Source organism: Oncorhynchus mykiss, chromosome 8 (assembly GCF_057628025.1).
Source record: "Oncorhynchus mykiss isolate SJ-2025 chromosome 8, ASM5762802v1, whole genome shotgun sequence".
Lineage (NCBI taxonomy): Eukaryota > Metazoa > Chordata > Actinopteri > Salmoniformes > Salmonidae > Oncorhynchus > Oncorhynchus mykiss.
The window spans coordinates 46,249,812-46,267,843 of NC_143029.1; the positions used below are offsets into that span (position 1 = coordinate 46,249,812).

The 18,032-nt window shown below is 41.3% G+C and overlaps 1 protein-coding gene across 1 annotated transcript in view; it reads right to left on the reverse strand.

Annotated features, from left to right (window-relative positions):
* Nucleotides 1-3,360: 3,360 nt before the first annotated feature.
* Nucleotides 3,361-18,032, reverse strand: part of basp1 (brain abundant, membrane attached signal protein 1) — a 53,214-nt gene continuing 38,542 nt past the window's right edge. Inside the window, exon 2 of the mRNA XM_021612606.3 lies at nucleotides 3,361-7,192. Coding sequence (XP_021468281.3) covers nucleotides 6,498-7,184 — 687 coding nt within the window. The 5' untranslated portion in view covers nucleotides 7,185-7,192 and the 3' untranslated portion in view covers nucleotides 3,361-6,497. The remainder of the gene's footprint in view (nucleotides 7,193-18,032) is intronic.

The following is an 18,032-nucleotide window of genomic DNA, read 5'->3' on the forward strand; positions in this document are numbered from 1 at the left end:
GTGGTAGCATGAGACGGAGTCTACAACCCACACAAGTGGCTCAGGTAGTGCAGCTCATCCAGGATGGCACATCAATGCGAGCTGTGGCAAGAAGGTTTGCTGTCAGCGTAGTGTCCAGAGCATGGAGGCGCTACCAGGAGACAGGCCAGTACATCAGGAGACGTGGAGGAGGCCGTAGGAGGGAAACAACCCAGCAGCAGGACCGCTACCTCCGCCTTTGCGCAAGGAGGAGCAGAAGGAGCACTGCCAGAGCCCTGCAAAATGACCTCCAGCAGGCCACAAATGTGCATGTGTCTGCTCAAACGGTCAGAAACAGACTCCATGAGGGTGGTATGAGGGCCCGACGTCCACAGGTGGGGGTTGTGCTTACAGCCCAACACCGTGCAGGACGTTTGGCATTTGCCAGAGGACACCAAGATTGGCAAATTCGCCACTGGCGCCCTGTGCTCTTCACAGATGAAAGCAGGTTCACACTGAGCACATGTGACAGACGTGACAGAGTCTGGAAACGCCCCCAGCATGACCGGTTTGGCAGTGGGTCAGCCATGGTGTGGGGTGGCATTTCTTTGGGGGGCCGCACAGCCCTCCATGTGCTCGCCAGAAGTAGCCTGACTGCCATTAGGTACCGAGATGAGATCTTCAGACCCCTTGTGAGACCATATGCTGGTGCGGTTGGCACTGGGTTCCTCCTAATGCAAGACAATGCTAGACCTCATGTGGCTGGAGTGTGTCAGCAGTTCCTGCAAGAGGAAGGCCCGCCCGTTCCCCAGACCTGAATCCAATTGAGCACATCTGGGACATCATGTCTCGCTCCATCCACCAACAACACGTTACGCCACAGACTGTCCAGGAGTTGGCGGATGCTTTAGTCCAGGTCTGGGAGGAGATCCCTCAGGAGACCATTCGCCACCTCATCAGGAGCATGCCCAGGCGTTGTAGGGAGGTCATACAGGCACGTGGAGGCCACACACACTACTGAGCCTCATTTTAACTTGTTTTAAGGACATGACATCAAAGTTGGATCAGCCTGTAGTGTGGTTTTCCACTTTAATTTTGAGTGCGACTCCAAATCCAGACCTCCATGGGTTGAAACATTTGATATCCATTGATAATTTGTGCGATTTTGTTGTCAGCACATTCAACTATGTAAAGAAAAAAGTATTTAATAAGAACATTTCATTCATTCAGATCTAGGATGTGTTATTTTAGTGTTCCCTTTATTTTTTTTTTGAGCAGTGTTCAATGTTCTTACAAAAAAGGTTTTATATTCTCTAGTACAGCCACTATTGAAGACTATCAAATGCTTCTCAAAGATGCCCTCTGGTTGTCAAACTAGCATTAATGGTAACAATGACAGACAATTAAATAACGTGCCATAGAATTCTGTGGCAGCCCGCAAGGTGTGCTGCAGCAGGACAACTTTTAAAGGAGGAACCACTAACTTATCGGTGGCATTTATGGCTAAGACGGGCAGTCATGTTTGCAAAACAGTGGGTCCCTGGTTAGAGCCTTTGCAAGGACAGTAGTGCTGAGTAATTTACCAAAATGTTGATTATTATTAAACAACTAATTGACCGATGTCGGTTCAATTACCTAAATTCCATTTAGTTTTTTTTTTTTGTGAGCTCAACGTGCCGTTTCTCAATATAAAAATCATATCATTCATGAGAGACATTAAGCCAAGAACTATGTGGGACGCTGGGCCAAAGGGAGTTGTAGTTTTCATTATTCAAATATTCAACCTAGTTCAGTGCAGAAACATGGTAATTAACTACAATGACTATAATCCATTGCGCCTGTTCCCATCTCAGACAGTGAAGGATAGCGTACACACAGACAGAGCAGTGTTGCCAACTTAGCAACTTTGTCGCTATATTTAGCAAGTATTCAGACCCCTCTAGTGACACATTTTCAAAAAAGCCACTAGTGACAAAATCTAGCAACTTTTTCTGGTGTTAGTGGAGACTTGGAGACTGACGTGAAAGCAGGTATCGTTCTTACTCTTCTCAACGAACAGCGGGTGCTGCCGTGGGCCCCACCACCATCCCAAAGCACTCACAGGCGGCCCAGTCCTCTTACAGCTGCAGTCAGAGCAGGAGATGTTCACCCCTTCGCGTCCAGACTGCAAATTAATCGCGCAAGCGGGAAGCTGCCGCTGGCTGATCCCTCCCTGGCTTACATTAAAAAAAACTATTCACCTGAATTAGGGCCAGACAAGTTACCGTAATTTTCTCATATTGCCATTGACAGTTTTGTTCTATTGTTTCTTTTTGGTTCATTTAGATTGTTAATGTAGATGGTATACAAACAAAATGTTTTTAAAAAGTGGTTAAAAATGTTCATGTTTTACTGTGACTTGTAGGTTCCTAAGTGGACCATAAGGTTAAAAACCAAACCAAATTAAGAAAAATAAAAAACAAAAAATACAGCGTCCATCACAATTTCATGGTCAATTACGCAAATTAGGTGATGGCGTCATTTAGCGACTTCTAGAACCGCCAATAGCTACTTTCCTTACTGAGGAGTTGGCAACACTGGTCATGAGAGAGGAAAGTAACAACGGCGAGAGGGATAGAGACAGTTCGTGAGGTAGCTTTACCCAATTGATAGTTTTAGTAGTTTGTAATAGGCAGTTTTGTAAGTATGCCTTATGTACTTTGAAGAACTAGTAAAATTATCTCTGCAGCATACTTAGGAAGCTACTAGCTCAAAGACTGTACAGTACGGAGAGCACAGAGATGGTTTTCTGGCTGGCTGCTAATGCCAGAGCAGAGATGAGATGAGATGGTGACTTTATGGAATTAAAGATAGTCTTCAACTGAAATATTTTATTACTTCATAGTAATTTCCTATTTTTCTGTTGATGTCTACCAATGTGGACATATACAAGGGAATGTTAGTTTTTTCTAATTAAATCCTCACTATTTTTTGCTTTGGAATTTCCTTGAAGAAACTCAATTTGTTTAAAAAAATGCATTATCTAAACTGAAAACGAAAACCATGCTTATTTTTTAATAACCGAAACTACCACAAAAAGCACTAATCGTTCAGCACTGAAGGATAGTGTACCCAGATAGGGAAGGAAGCAAAGCTGCTAAGCAAACAGTGACTTTCGTCATATCTACAGCCAAGGAATTATACACAACAAATACAGTAGGTCTGCGGTCAAAAAGTTGTTTCATGGCATACTTAGCTTGAGCAGAACTAAAAGCTTGAATGTTCGTGTCAAGCTCTCTTTCCAAGCCCAACGCCAAACACTGATCAGATGGAGACAGTTCAAAAGTTGAAGGCAGGCCCGCTAGTATTTTGAGTTGTGTGACAAAGCTGGGAAAAAAATATGGTCTTGCTAGAGGCCTGAAGTTTCAATCAATTTCTTAAATTTTATTACTGCTGCACCATTTATACAAGTACATATCATTTGAATGCTTACATTTTTATTTTACTTTGTTTGAATTAGAGGTGGTGTGAAGATAGCGGTAAGACATGGAATGAAATATCAACTGTAATTGCCATGAATGCAGACTTCAAAAAAGCTATTTTCCACTTCACCGAAAGACAGGACTACACAGGTTTACCCAACCACGGACATGCAATTACTTTGTCAAGAGAGGAAGAGACAATCCCCCAAGTGACACACAACATTCTCGCAATGTTTCTACATCTAAATAAAATGTTGTGTGTCAACTAGGAGAAACTGACCGAAAGGTACTGTACTCAATGAATGAATGAATGAATGAATGAATGAAGTGAATAAATCTACATATAAAGCACCAGTCAAAAGTTTGGGAACACCTACTCATTCAAGGGTTTTTCTTTATTTATATCATATTCTACATTGAACTATAGTGACGACATCACAACTATGAAATAACACATATGGAATCATGTAGTAAGCAAAAAAGTGTTAAACCAATCAAAATATATTTTATATTTGAGATTCTCAAAGTAGTCACCCTTTGCATTGACAGCTTTGCACACTCTTGGCATTCTCTCAACCAGCTTCATGAGGTGGAATGCATTTCAATTAACAGGTGTATCTTGTTAAATGTTTATTTGTGGCAATTCTTTCCTTCTTAATCTGGAAAATGTAAGAACTTTGAAAGTTAAGCGCAATTGCAAAAACCATCAAGAGCTATGATGAAACTGGCTCTCATGAGGACCGCCACAGGAAAGGAAGACCCAGTTACCTCTGCTGCAGAGGATAAGTTAATTAGAGTGACCAGTCTCAGAAATTGCAGCCCAAATGCTTCAGAGTTCAAGTAACAGACATCTCAACATCAACTGTTCAGATGAGACTGCGTGAATCATGCCTTCATGGTTGAATTGATGCAAAGAAACCACTACTAAAAAGGACACCAATAAGAAGAAACTTGCTTGGGCCAAGAACCACGAGCAATGGACATTAGACCGGTGGAAATCTGTCCTTTGGTCTGATGAGCCCAAATGTGAGATTTGTGGTTCCAACCGCCGTGTCTTTGTGAGACGCAGAGTAGGTGAACTGATGAGCTCCGCATGTGTGGTTCCCACCGAGGAGCATGGAGGAGGTGGTGTTGGGGTGCTTTGCTGGTGACACCGTCAGTGATTTATTTAGAATTCAAGGCACACTTAACCAGCATGGCGTTTGCGCTTAGTGGGACTATCATTTGCTTTTCAACAGGACAATGACAACACACCTCCAGGCTGTGTAACAGCTATTTGACCATGAAGGAGAGTGATGGAGCGCTGCATCAGATGACTTGGCCTCCACAAATCACCCGAACTCAACCCAATTGAGATGGTTTGGGATGAGTTGGACTACAGAGTGAAGGAAAAGCAGCCAACAATGTGGGAACTCCTTCAAGACTGTTGGAAAAGCATTCCAGGTGAAGCTGGTTGAGAGAATGCCAAGAGTGTGCAAAGCTGTCATGAAGGCAGGGTGGCTATTTGAAGAATATAAAATATATTTACAAAAATGTTTTACAATTTTTTTGTTTACTACACGATTCCATGTGTGCTATTTCATAGTTTTGATGTCTTCCTTATTATTCTACAATGTAGAAAATAGTTAAAAAAAAATAAAAAAAACTTGAATGAGTAGGTGTGTTCAAACCTTTGACTGGTACTGTACACCTACATATATTTTCATATATGTAACATATGAGCAGAAAGAGTAAAAATGCATGGTGGTGGAGATGACAAGATTAGAGGCTCCCTTCCTTGTGCAGGTTTCTTCCATCTTACTACTCGAACATGTCACATGGTAGCCATGGTTACAGGGACCATGGCAGCTTGAGTAGGCTGTAGATGCCTCATGTAGTATCATTAATTTAGAACCCTCATCCCCAGACAACACTACTACTGTTGTCAGCTGGGCACAATCCCTTTTTAGGGTGTAAATGTATTGCACCTTTGTGATATAGGCTGAGAGCCATTGAGTTACATTGATTGAAACACAGTAGATGTCTTATTTTCAATTGAAATAAGACACAGTGGGGGGGGGGGGGGGAGTCTATGCTGCAGTCAGAGTGACCCAAAGGAACTGAGAATTGCCAATGTCTGCGAATTAAGAGCTGGAACGTCGAGAACAATCTACAAAGCTTTTCAGGATTTCTAGAAACATTTAAGAAATGCTTCAAACTGGCCTGATCATCTACAACTAATGTTTTTCTTAGAAAAACTAAGGTATAAGAATGTTGTAAAAAAAAATAAACACACAAAAAAAAAAAAACTTTAGGGCATTTTCATATCCCTAAGAATGCATCGACATATTGTACCTCTAGGAAAGTCTCAGAATTTCCAAAGTACCTCCTCTCAACTCTGACAGTGTCTGCACGAGGTGGCATGAACCTGTTGGGAAACAGGCGGCAAGAAACTGAGTGACCATATACAGCACGAACAACCCAAAAATACAAAATAAGTTGCCGACTATGGGAACAGCAAAGGGAACTCACTTGGCGCTAAAAACAGACGTGCCAGGTACGGTAGCAGAGAACACGGCACTCTGGAGAGGAGCGAGTTTGGGGAATGGGGGATGGTTTGAGTTTGGGGAAGTCGAGGATGGGACAGACAGAGTGCATGTCCAGCTGGTAAATAGATTCAACCCCCTTTTCCCCCCCTCATTTTCAGACATCGGCAGCACACTGTCTAGGGGAAATGTATGTGTATGGTCCCAGACTACAGAGGTCTCTGAGAAGACAGAGAGATGAAGGCGGAGAATGCTGAATCCCAGAAATGGATGGAGGAAGGATGCTGTGGAATGGAGGGGCATATGGCTGACAGACTTTTATTAAAGTTCAAATACTACAGCAGAAAAAAAATAGAATAACCATAACAATAATAATCATCGGCAGCAGCAGCATCATCCTTCTCAAGGTTGTTGTCACAATCCTCCTCCAACAAATCATTATTATTATTATTATTTTAATATTAATATGGGTGGGCTATTTTATTACATTTTTTCTCTATTTTACTTCATTTTTGTTGTTTAATGTAGTGTATTTTCTTAAAAGAGGTGTCCATTAATCTTGAACTTCCACGGTTTGATCCTTGCTTGGAACTGGGGCCTCTGTGGCATTGGCCTCCTTGACCAGTGCAGCGGGCTCAGTGGCAGCCAGTGGTGCTGCTGTTGAACGAGCAGCCGGGGCCTCCTTGGCCGGGACCGCCGCTGCTGCTTCTGTGGGCTTGGCCTGGGGGGCAGCGGCAACAGGGGCCGCCTCGGCTTTAGCCGCTGGTACTGCGGGGGCCTCAGTCTTTTTAGCGTCGGCCTCGTCTTTGCTTTCAGCCTGGGCTGCGGGTGGTGCAGGCGCCTGGGCCTTGACTTCTGGAGCTTGGGCGGCTTCCTTAGTGGAGGGGGCTGGCTCTTTCGCAGGGGCGGCTGGTTTCTCCTTGGCTATGGGGGCAGGGTCGGTGACTTCCGCAGCCTTAGACACCTCCGCTTTGGGCTCTGCTGCAGGTTTTTCCGGCTCCTTGGCGGGAGGGGAGGCGCCCTTTCCTTCCTCCTTGGTCGTCGTGGTATCGGCTGCGGGCACATCCTTTGTGTCGTTAGCTATCTCGGTGGTCTCGGCGGGAGCAGGGGCCTCGTCCTTTTTGTCGTTCTGAGGTTCGCTCTCCTCGGCTGTTGCGCCCTCTGGTTTGGCATCCTTGTCCTTGGCCTTCTCATCGTTTACATTGTATCCCTTCTTCTTTTTGCTGAGCTTGCCTCCCATTTTAGTCTCTGAAAGATCAAAAAGAAAGGAATTCATTTAGACTTTGGAAAAGCTTGTGGTGATATACTGATGCACTGCACTCTGGTACTCAACATTGATGTACCAAGTAGGATGTATGTATGCATTTCAGCAATTACAATACAAGTCATGAAAATGTACTGCTTTCAACTGTTAATTTATGAAACAACAGAGGGATGGATTTCTACAAATCTGCTGCAGCAATGCTTAAGATTTTTCACAATGCTACTGCCTGCAAACAAAGTTTTTCAGTGTTGATGTTGATCTAGGATCAGGTACCCCCAGTCCCTGTAATGTTATTTATTGAGATCCAAAAGGCAAAACTGATCTTAAAATCAGCATTCTTACTCTGAAACCCTTGATATACGGCCCCTGATCCGCATCTGGCTACTACTACCTCTCAGTATGCAGACAGATTTTTTCAGCAAGTTTCGCCTTACACAGCTAGACTTCACTCGCTTCATATGTGCTAGTTACTCCAAACATCACAGTCCCTTTATTGAGTATGCAAAAAGCACTCCCGTCACTCAAACGCCAAGAGCGAGTGGAAATTAAAATCTCTTACTCCTAACCACATGCACTCCTATCAAATAGCCCCTTAAAGTCCCTCTGAAGATTATTGCAGCAAGCTAATGGAATTCTCAGCAACAGATGATGCAAAGCTATACATTCCTCATGCACACATTCAACCCTTCGTTCATATTGGTGAAACACTGATTCAGAGGACTGGGGAGCGAGGGAGAAATTTCTACTACAAATATTAATAAACATCTGTTAAGATGTCAAGTTGATGACCAACCTTCTGTAGTACCAATGGACTTGAAACTCCTGTCATAAAACTGCAATTATACTGTAATACGCATAATATAATAGTTATCAAGAGCAGCCAAGGAGGCTTAAGTCTATATTTATTTTCTAATATTGTACAATATTGCATGTGGCTTCCATGGCAACTTCATCAGCTAGTAACCTTGCTAGACTTAGTGATTAGTGGCATTGTCGTGACTGTTTGAAGTCAGTTGTCAAATCTTGACTAGGATGTGTTACATCATGCTAACAGTGTCAAAAACATGTTTTTATGGTGGATGGTCCAAATATAGGGTTATTAATACCTTTCCATTGAACAATGAGTTGGATTTGGGATCAGTGACAGGGATAAGAGGGCACTTCAGGTATCTCCTCCTCTAACAATTTAGTTATATAAGAAGTCAGACAGTGTCTGACCAGTGTCTGACTTGGCTTCTGCTGAACACATGCCTGCAGGCTCTTGGCTCTCTCCATCTAATATAATGCAATTGAACCTGAGTGACCATCTGCCTCCGCTATGGGGAAGAGGATTTTTAATACCTAAAAATGTATCCAAATAGTGTACATCCATATGCACATCCAATAGACCTAACAGGTGCAGAGTACATATATATATACACATATATACACATACACATACACATACACATACACATACACATATATATATATATACGCAGACATATACATATATACACACACATATACACACATATATACACACACACACACACACACATATATATGTGTGTGTATATATGTATATGTGTGTGTATATATGTATATATATTAATATGTGTGTATATATTAATGTGTGTGTGTGTGTGTGTGTGTGTGTGTGTGTGTGTGTGTGTATATATACACACACACACACACACACATTAATATATATACACACATATACATGTATACACACACACATATACACACATATACATATATACATATACACACACACATATACATATATACACACACACATATACATATACAGTGCCTTGCGAAAGTATTCGGCCCCCTTGAACTTTGCGACCTTTTGCCACATTTCAGGCTTCAAACATAAAGATATAAAACTGTATTTTTTTGTGAAGAATCAACAACAAGTGGGACACGATCATGAAGTGGAACAACATTTATTGGATATTTTAAACTTTTTTAACAAATCCAAAACTGAAAAATTGGGCGTGCAAAATTATTCAGCCCCCTTAAGTTAAAACTTTGTAGCGCCACCTTTTGCTGCGATTACAGCTGTAAGTCGCTTGGGGTATGTCTCTCAGTTTTGCACATCGAGAGACTGACATTTTTTCCCATTCCTCCTTGCAAAACAGCTCGAGCTCAGTGAGGTTGGATGGAGAGCATTTGTGAACAGCAGTTTTCAGTTCTTTCCACAGATTCTCGATTGGATTCAGGTCTGGACTTTGACTTTGCCATTCTAACACCTGGATATGTTTATTTTTGAACCATTCCATTGTAGATTTTGCTTTATGTTTTGGATCATTGTCTTGTTGGAAGACAAATCTCCGTCCCAGTCTCAGGTCTTTTGCAGAATCCATCAGGTTTTCTTCCAGAATGGTCCTGTATTTGGCTCCATCCATCTTCCCATCAATTTTAACCATCTTCCCTGTCCCTGCTGAAGAAAACCAGGCCCAAACCATGATGCTGCCACCACCATGTTTGACAGTGGGGATGGTGTGTTCAGGGTGATGAGCTGTGTTGCTTTTGCATTGTTGCCAAAAAGTTCAATTTTGGTTTCATCTGACCAGAGCACCTTCTTCCACATGTTTGGTGTGTCTCCCAGGTGGCTTGTGGCAAACTTTTTATGGATATCTTTAAGAAATGTCTTTCTTCTTGCCACTCTTCCATAAAGGCCAGATTTGTGCAATATACGACTGATTGTTGTCCTATGGACAGAGTCTCCCACCTCAGCTGTAGATCTCTGCAGTTCATCCAGAGTGATCATGGGCCTCTTGGCTGCATCTCTGATCAGTCTTTTCCTTGTATGAGCTGAAAGTTTAGAGGGACGGCCAGGTCTTGGTAGATTTGCAGTGGTCTGATACTCCTTCCATTTCAATAGTATCGCTTGCACAGTGCTCCTTGGGATGTTTAAAGCTTGGGAAATCTTTTTGTATCCAAATCCGGCTTTAAACTTCTTCACAACAGTATCTCGGACCTGCCTGGTGTGTTCCTTGTTCTTCATGATGCTCTCTGCGCTTTTAACGGACCTCTGAGACTATCACAGTGCAGGTGCATTTATACGGAGACTTGATTACACACAGGTGGATTGTATTTATCATCATTAGTCATTTAGGTCAACATTGGATCATTCAGAGATCCTCACTGAACTTCTGGAGAGAGAGTTTGCTGCACTGAAAGTAAAGGGGCTGAATAATTTTGCACGCCCAATTTTTCAGTTTTTGATTTGTTAAAAAAGTTTGAAATATCCAATAAATGTCATTCCACTTCATGATTGTGTCCCACTTGTTGTTGATGCTTCACAAAAAAATACAGTTTTATATCTTTATGTTTGAAGCCTGAAATGTGGCAAAAGGTCGCAAAGTTCAAGGGGGCCGAATACTTTCGCAAGGCACTGTACATATTATATTATATAGATATTACATATTATATAGCAGAGTATTACATATATTCTCCACATTATCACATTACATGTAGCGAGATACTAAAAGGCACTTTATGATGAACTTAAAATGTTTAAAAAGCCAGAAGATGAATGAGAATCAAATTGATAGATTAACCAATATATGTATCGTCCCAGTAAGGCAATTCATTGTGCAACCTAGAGGTTTCAAACAATTTACAAACTCTTGACTTACTAACGTATTTCATAGTGTACTGGTGGAAAATTTGAATGTGCACTGTGCTTTACATCAAAACTGAAGACGTTGAGAGGTGTAGACAGATGTTTAAGATATGTGGCCCATTCGCGAAAGGCCCATGAATTGTGATGTAACCTCATGTCCATATAATCCATAGTGCTATCCCTAATATTTCACTGTCATGTGAATTGCTCTGAATGTCTACAGACTCCATACCGTTCCTATCACGGGTTATTACAGATGACAATAGGGACTCTTTTCTACCCTGTACCATTTGACTGGCAGCCTGTGTGGCCACAATCCCTGACAAACATCCTCACACACACACTAAATTCTCTTCACAAAGACGCAGTGTCTCGCTCTGCAGTACATGTGGTTTAGTGTATGCAGGGGCTGGAACCAGACCAAAGGAACCGCTCCAATTCAGACACAAACGAGTCCATTTAACCTGCAAACAGCAGCCACTACATACGGATCCAAGAGAGATCGGACTTGTTCAGGTATGTAGTCACTGTTCACGACCGTTCCTCTATGACAGAATTTTGTCATGGAGCCATAGAAAATGCAAGCTTCGTCTTTAACTACAGGGCTCAGCCAATTCTATTTCCATTGCAATCAAACCAATATTTCATGGTTATTTTTTCTTGAATGCATAGTACTTAGTACTACATACATTGCCCACACACATACATTACAGCCTTATTCTAAAATGTATTAAATTATTTTCTCCCTCATCAGTCTACACACAATACCCCATAATGACAAAGCAAAGCGACTTCTTCCATTTAAGAATGATGGCGGCCACTATGTGCTTGGATCCTTTTTCCATTGATCATCCTTGAGATGTTTCTACAACTTGATTGGACATGATTTGGAAAGGCAGACACCTGTCTCTGAGTTCCCACAGTTGACAGTGCATGTCAGAGCACAGATCTGGGGAAGGGTACCAAAATAATTATGCAGCATTGAAGGCCTGAGCTCAATATCGAGGCTCATAGCAGAGGGTCTGAATACTTATGTAAAATGTATCGTTTTTTTTATTTTAATACATTTGCAAGCATATCTAAAAACCTGTTTTCGCTTTGTCATTATGGGGTATTGTGTGTAGATTGCTGAGGATGTTTTATTTTAGAAAAAAAGCTGTAACATAACCAAATGTGGAACAAGTCAAGGGGTCTGAATACTTCCGAAGGCCCTGTATGTATACAGTACTAGTCAAAAGTCTGGACACACCTACTCATTCCAGGGTTTTTCTTTATTTGTAGAATAGTGAAGACATCAATACTATGAAATAACACTTTTTGGTTACTACATGATTCCACGTGTCAAACAAATCAAAATATATTTAATATTTGAGGTAGCCACCCTTTGCCTTGACAGTTTTGCACACTCTTGGCATCCTCTCAACCAGCTTCATGAGGTAGTCACCTGCAGGTGTGCCTTGTTAATATTTAAGAAGGAAAGAAATTCCATAAATCAATGAGTTTCTTAATGAGTTTGTGTTGTGACAAGGTGTGTGTGTGGGGGGGGGGGGATAGGAAGATAGCCCTATTTGGTCCAATATGGCAAGAACAGCTCAACTAAGTAAACCAAAATGACAGTCCATCATTACTTTAAGACATGAAGGTCAGTCAATACGGAACATTTCAGGAACTTTAAAAGTTTCTTCAAACGCAGTCGTAAAAACCATATAGCGCTATGATGAAACTGATTCTCATGAGGACTGGCACAGGAAAGGAAGACCCAGAGTTACCTCTGCTGCAGAAGATACATTCATTAGAGGTACCAGCCTCAGCAATTGCAGCCCAAATAAAACGCTTCCCAGAGTTCAAGTAACAAACACATCTCAACATCAACTGTTCAGATTAGACAGCATGAATCAGGCCTTCATGGTCGAATTGCTACAAAGAAACCACTACTAAAGGACACCAATAAGAAGAGACTTGCTTGGTCTGATGAGTCCAAATTTGCGATTTTTGGTTCCAACCGCCTTGTTTTGTGAGACACAAAGTAGTTGAACGGTTGATCTCCGCATGTGTGGTTCCCACCATGAAGCATGGAGGAGGTGTGATCGTGTGGGGGTGCTTTGCTGGTGACACTGTCAGTGATTTATTTAGAATTCAAGGCACACTTAAGCAGCATGGCTACGACAGCATTCTGCAGCGATACGCCATCCCATCTGGATTGTGCTTAGTGGTACTATCATTTGTTTTTCAACAGGAAAATGACCCAACACACCTCCAGGCTGTGTAAGGGCTATTTGACCAAGGAGAGTGATGGATTGCTGCATCAGATGACCTGGCCTCCACAATAACCCCACCTCAACTGAGATGGTTTGGGATGAGTGAGTGGTGAAGGAAAAGCAGCCAACAAGTGCTCAGCATATGCGGGAACGCTTTCAAGACTAATGGAAAAGCATTCCAGGTGAAGCTGGTTGAGAGAATGCCAAGTGTGTGCAAAGCTGTCAAGGAAAATAATGTAAAATCTCAAATATATTTGGATTTGTTTAACACTTTTTTGGTTACTACATGATTCCATATGTGTTATTTCATAGTTTTGATGTATTCACTATTATTCTACAATGTAGAAAATAGAAAAATAAAGTAAAACCCATGAATGGGTAGGTGTGTCCATATTGTGTGTGTATGTATGTGTGTATGTGTGTATGTATGTATGTATGTATGTATGTATGTATGTATGTATGTATGTATGTATGTATGTATGTATGTATGTATGTATGTATGTATGTATGTATGTATATATATAGTGAGTCGTGAGTACTTGAGTCACCACACATAATCTCAAAATGACCACTAAGGTCACACAGTATCTGTTATCTACCAATTGATGTCATCCTCATTTCCCTCATCTGGAGGACCAATGTATGACCAGCATGATGGTTGAAAGGGTAGAGAGCAAATCTTTCCTTGTGTAAAGTCTTATACTCAAGGTGTCATTTTAACAGCACAAATTTGCAGCACTAACGTCATGACTCCATACTACCCCCCTTCAGTGAAGTAGTGGAATTGTATTTTAAAACATCTTATTTTGCGATGTCCATGGGTGTCAATGATTTATGAATGTTTAGGGTGTAGCTAGTTGTGCACTTAACTGTTGTATTCCAATCACGTATTGAAAATAAATGCAGCGCTGAGGAGTACTTTGAAATGAGTTGATGTGTTTCGACATAGCGTCCTGTTTAATACGGTCACAGGGATCTTGAAAACATTACGTACTTTATAGCAAGGACTAAAATGTTGACAATAAAACGAAGGGAACTTCTTCCAGGTATTAATTCCTTATTAATGTCTTGTTACGGGAGTTGTGTCTTATAACACATTATAAACGGTTGTTGGCATGGAACCATGCCTTCTACTGTGCCTTTCGCTGTCTTTATCTGTGGCAATACTGTTATTAATAATCCATTAACAAGGCATTTATAAGGGCTTATTAATGCTTATTAGCCCTTATAAACCCTTGTTAGCATGGTACTTATAGTGCCTCTTTGTGTCTGTGCCTATTGTATTTCCCACAGCACTGTAACATGGCTGGCTCATGGTCATGACAGTAGCGTAGCCAGACAGGAAGGGAGGGCATCTCAGGATGGCAGCCTTGACCTTCAGTGTGTCATCCTAGACCACCGGTGAAAGGAGCCGCCGCCCCAGCCTGCCACGGCTACCGGATTACTGAGACCTCTGGGCCTCCTGGAGAGAAGTCCATCTGCCCCATACCAGAGAGAAGGAAAGAAAGAAGGAAGGAAAGGGGGGAAGAGGAGAGAGGGACAGAGAAGCAAAAAGGGAGGTGGTGGAGAGCGAGGGATAGAGAAGACACTAAGGAGCCAGCACGGAAGAGAGTGAGAGGAGGAAGAGGGGAGGAAGAGACCAAGCAGTTAAAGGGACAGGTAATTGAGATGAGGACAGAAACAGTGTGAAAGATGGACTTTGTAAAAGGAGACAAGAGAGAGAGAAAGAGAGGAGAGAGAGAACAGGACAGGAGAGAAAAGATTGTCCTAATCAACGAACCACACTATCTAACCTTAATGCTGAATCACCATCGCTTGAGTCTTCTGCATATCAAATGTTAATTTAGACTGACAACGTCAGAGCAGATTTTTTTATCACAATCATCTAGGAGAAGAGAGCCATTGGCGGTGGATACTGGATCATCAATCATGCCGTTGCTAACTTGGCTCTAAAAGCAACTCAGTGTTTGCATCCCAAATGGCACCTTGTTCCTTACAAAGTGCAATTTTTTTTGCCTGAGCCCTGGTCAACACTAGTGTACTATAGAGGGAATAGAGTGTCATTTGGGATGCATCCAGTAAACCAAGAGGGAAGGGGTTAGGGATGTGGCTAGTCCAAGCAACTGCTGAGCGCAGGAAAGAATCGTCACCTGCAATTTCCCTGGTTGTCTTCCCACAAGAGGAAACACAATAGTATACTAAAGTGTAAATACTATAGTATTCACTGTAGTTTTTGTGGACTTTACTGTAGTATTCAGTGTAGTGTTTTTGTGGACCAAATTCCAAAAAATTTAAAAATAAAAACTCTTCATCCTCAGTGAATACTTTAGTGTATACTGACTTATACTGTAGTATTTACAGTTGACTATGGTATCGATACTGTAGTAAAAGAAAACTAGTGTTTTTGTTTATTATCTGACAAACATGGAATCTTACTCCTTCAGGAAACCTACTGGAGTAATACTAATAGAGCCCATTTTTCATTACCTGTAGGTAAGTAGGACTAGGGTTTGAATGGATAGTTCAGCGCTTCTGCTCTTTTCTATATACTGTCTGGAACGCATTCAACTCTACACTTGGCATGTAGGTTTCCCACTTATGGGTGGCACAAATTGCGATAAAGGGAAGGGGAATGGGAAGTATATATGCAAATGTAATTCTGTAGGATTTGATATAGTTAAAGTGTAGTGTTTTTGCAGACAATAGTGTTTGTGGGACATTACTGTAATATTTACTACAGTTTTTCTTCAGATAATATGGTAGTGTTTACTGTAGTATTCTACAGTATATCACTAGATTCTATATTAGGTACACTACAGTGTGTAGTATAGTATTCTTCAGTTTACTTTAGAATTATATAGTAAGTACTGTAGTATTCTTATAGTACAATTTATTTTTTATGTGGGTTGACCCAGCTAGCTGTGTGTGTAAGGGTTGGGCGGTATTCAGATTTTCATATTGTTTCTGGTCCATACCGGGTATACAGTTTTACCGAAAGTGCATTAAAAGGAAAGTTATTTTTTTAAATTATAGGCAACAGGGATTTTGATCCAGGAGAGGATTGAATGTCTCAAGTCTGGGTACCAGTTTTTTTAGCTAACATTCCACTCTTTGCCACTCCATGTTAGTGCCAAAGAGATTGGTCTTTCGGCAATCTCAACGTTCAATATACAGCTGGATTAACGGCGGAGTTACTCATTGGTTGTTTGAAATACAGAACCGTTAAAAAGTATTCATACCCCATGATTTATTCTACATTTAGTGGTGCTACAGCCTGAACTAAAAATGTATTAAATACATTTCAAAAAACATGTTTTGTGTAAATATCTAATTTACATAAGTATACACACCACAGAGTCAATACATTAGAATCACCTTTGGTGGTGATTACAGATTGGTTCTATCAATTTACAATTGATTGGAAAATGTGGTCGGAGGCTCCGTATGAAGGGTGTGATGCAATTCAGGAACCTCCGAAGACATGCAGAGGCCAAATTGAGCTCTGTAATGCGTCGCCATGCACCTCCGAAATTTTTGTAACAATGAGGAGGGCTCCGTATTTACATGATTGGTTGACTGTAGGTGAGGGCTGGAGGTCCTGTATAAACTAACTAATTTCTATGACAACTTTCTTCACTAAAGCTCTGCCCAACAGCTCTGTGCTGCTTTGCAAAGCACAAGAATTATGAATGCCCCGACTTCTGCAGATGCCGCATCACCGCAAATGCTGCACAGCCAATGCAGACGTCGTATTGACCATGCAGAGCCTTTTATGTCTCTAACAGCTTTGCACATCTGGATTGTACAATATTTGCCCATTATTTTTTTCAAAATTCTTCAAGCTCCGGTAAATTGTGACCAGATTCAGGAAACTAGTATATTCAAATTAAATTGTTAAAAATTACACGCCTAGCTGGTTTAGCCACAGATAAAGTGAACAACCTTCCCGCCAGCCATGATTGGCTGATATAATGAGTTGGCTGGACATGCCGAGACACGAGTTTGGATTGGTCTGCCATATAGCACGCGTCTGTTTATTGGAGCTGGTCAGTATGTGTAGGTAATCGTGTCAAAAGTGACTTTTTTTATAAAAATGTATTGCGTAGTAAAACTGCATAAACCTAATGTTAAAGTGTAATGTTAGCTAGCTAACGTTAGCTGGATGGCTTGCTAGCTAACATTAAGTGCATGTTCTCCACTTTCTGGAGGACCAAGTTTTGAAATCAGCGGAATTCGAGAATGATAGCTAAGGAGATGGCTATCTACTCCGATTTCAGACCACGGGTAAGATAGTCTAGCTAGCTACATTTTCAGATATTACACGTTTCTAATTTGACAGAAAGTGGTTTCATTTCAAGTGTACTGTTAGCTAGCTAACATTAGCTGGCTGGGTTGCTAGCTAACGTTATGTGTATGATCTTATTATTCGTATCTCAGACACATTTGCTTGACTAGTTATAGCCATAGAACCTGGTTGGTAAGCTACCTGCAAATTTCAAAGCATAATTACTTTTCCATTGTTTCCTAAAATGCAGTGTATGATGTACCATTTTGTAGCTCTGTCTCTACTTTTAGCCAATGTAAATAAACAGAAATTCAAATGATGCTACATAAGACCGAATCCAGGTGTTGAGTCACAATTGGTTGTTGATCATTGCTAGACAACCATTTTCATGTCTGTCCATAGATTTTCAGGCAGATTTAAGTCGAAACTGTAACTCGGCCACCCAGGAACATTTACTGACTTCTTGAGAAGTAACTCCAGAGTAGATTTGGCCTTGTGTTGTAGTTTTTGTCCTACTGAAAGGTGAATTAATCTCCCAGGGTCTGGTAGACAGCTGACTGAACCAGTTAATTTTTTTGTTGCCTGTGCTTAACTCCATTTATTTTTTATCCTGAAAAACACCCCGGTCCTTAACAATTACAAGCATACTCATAACCAGTGTT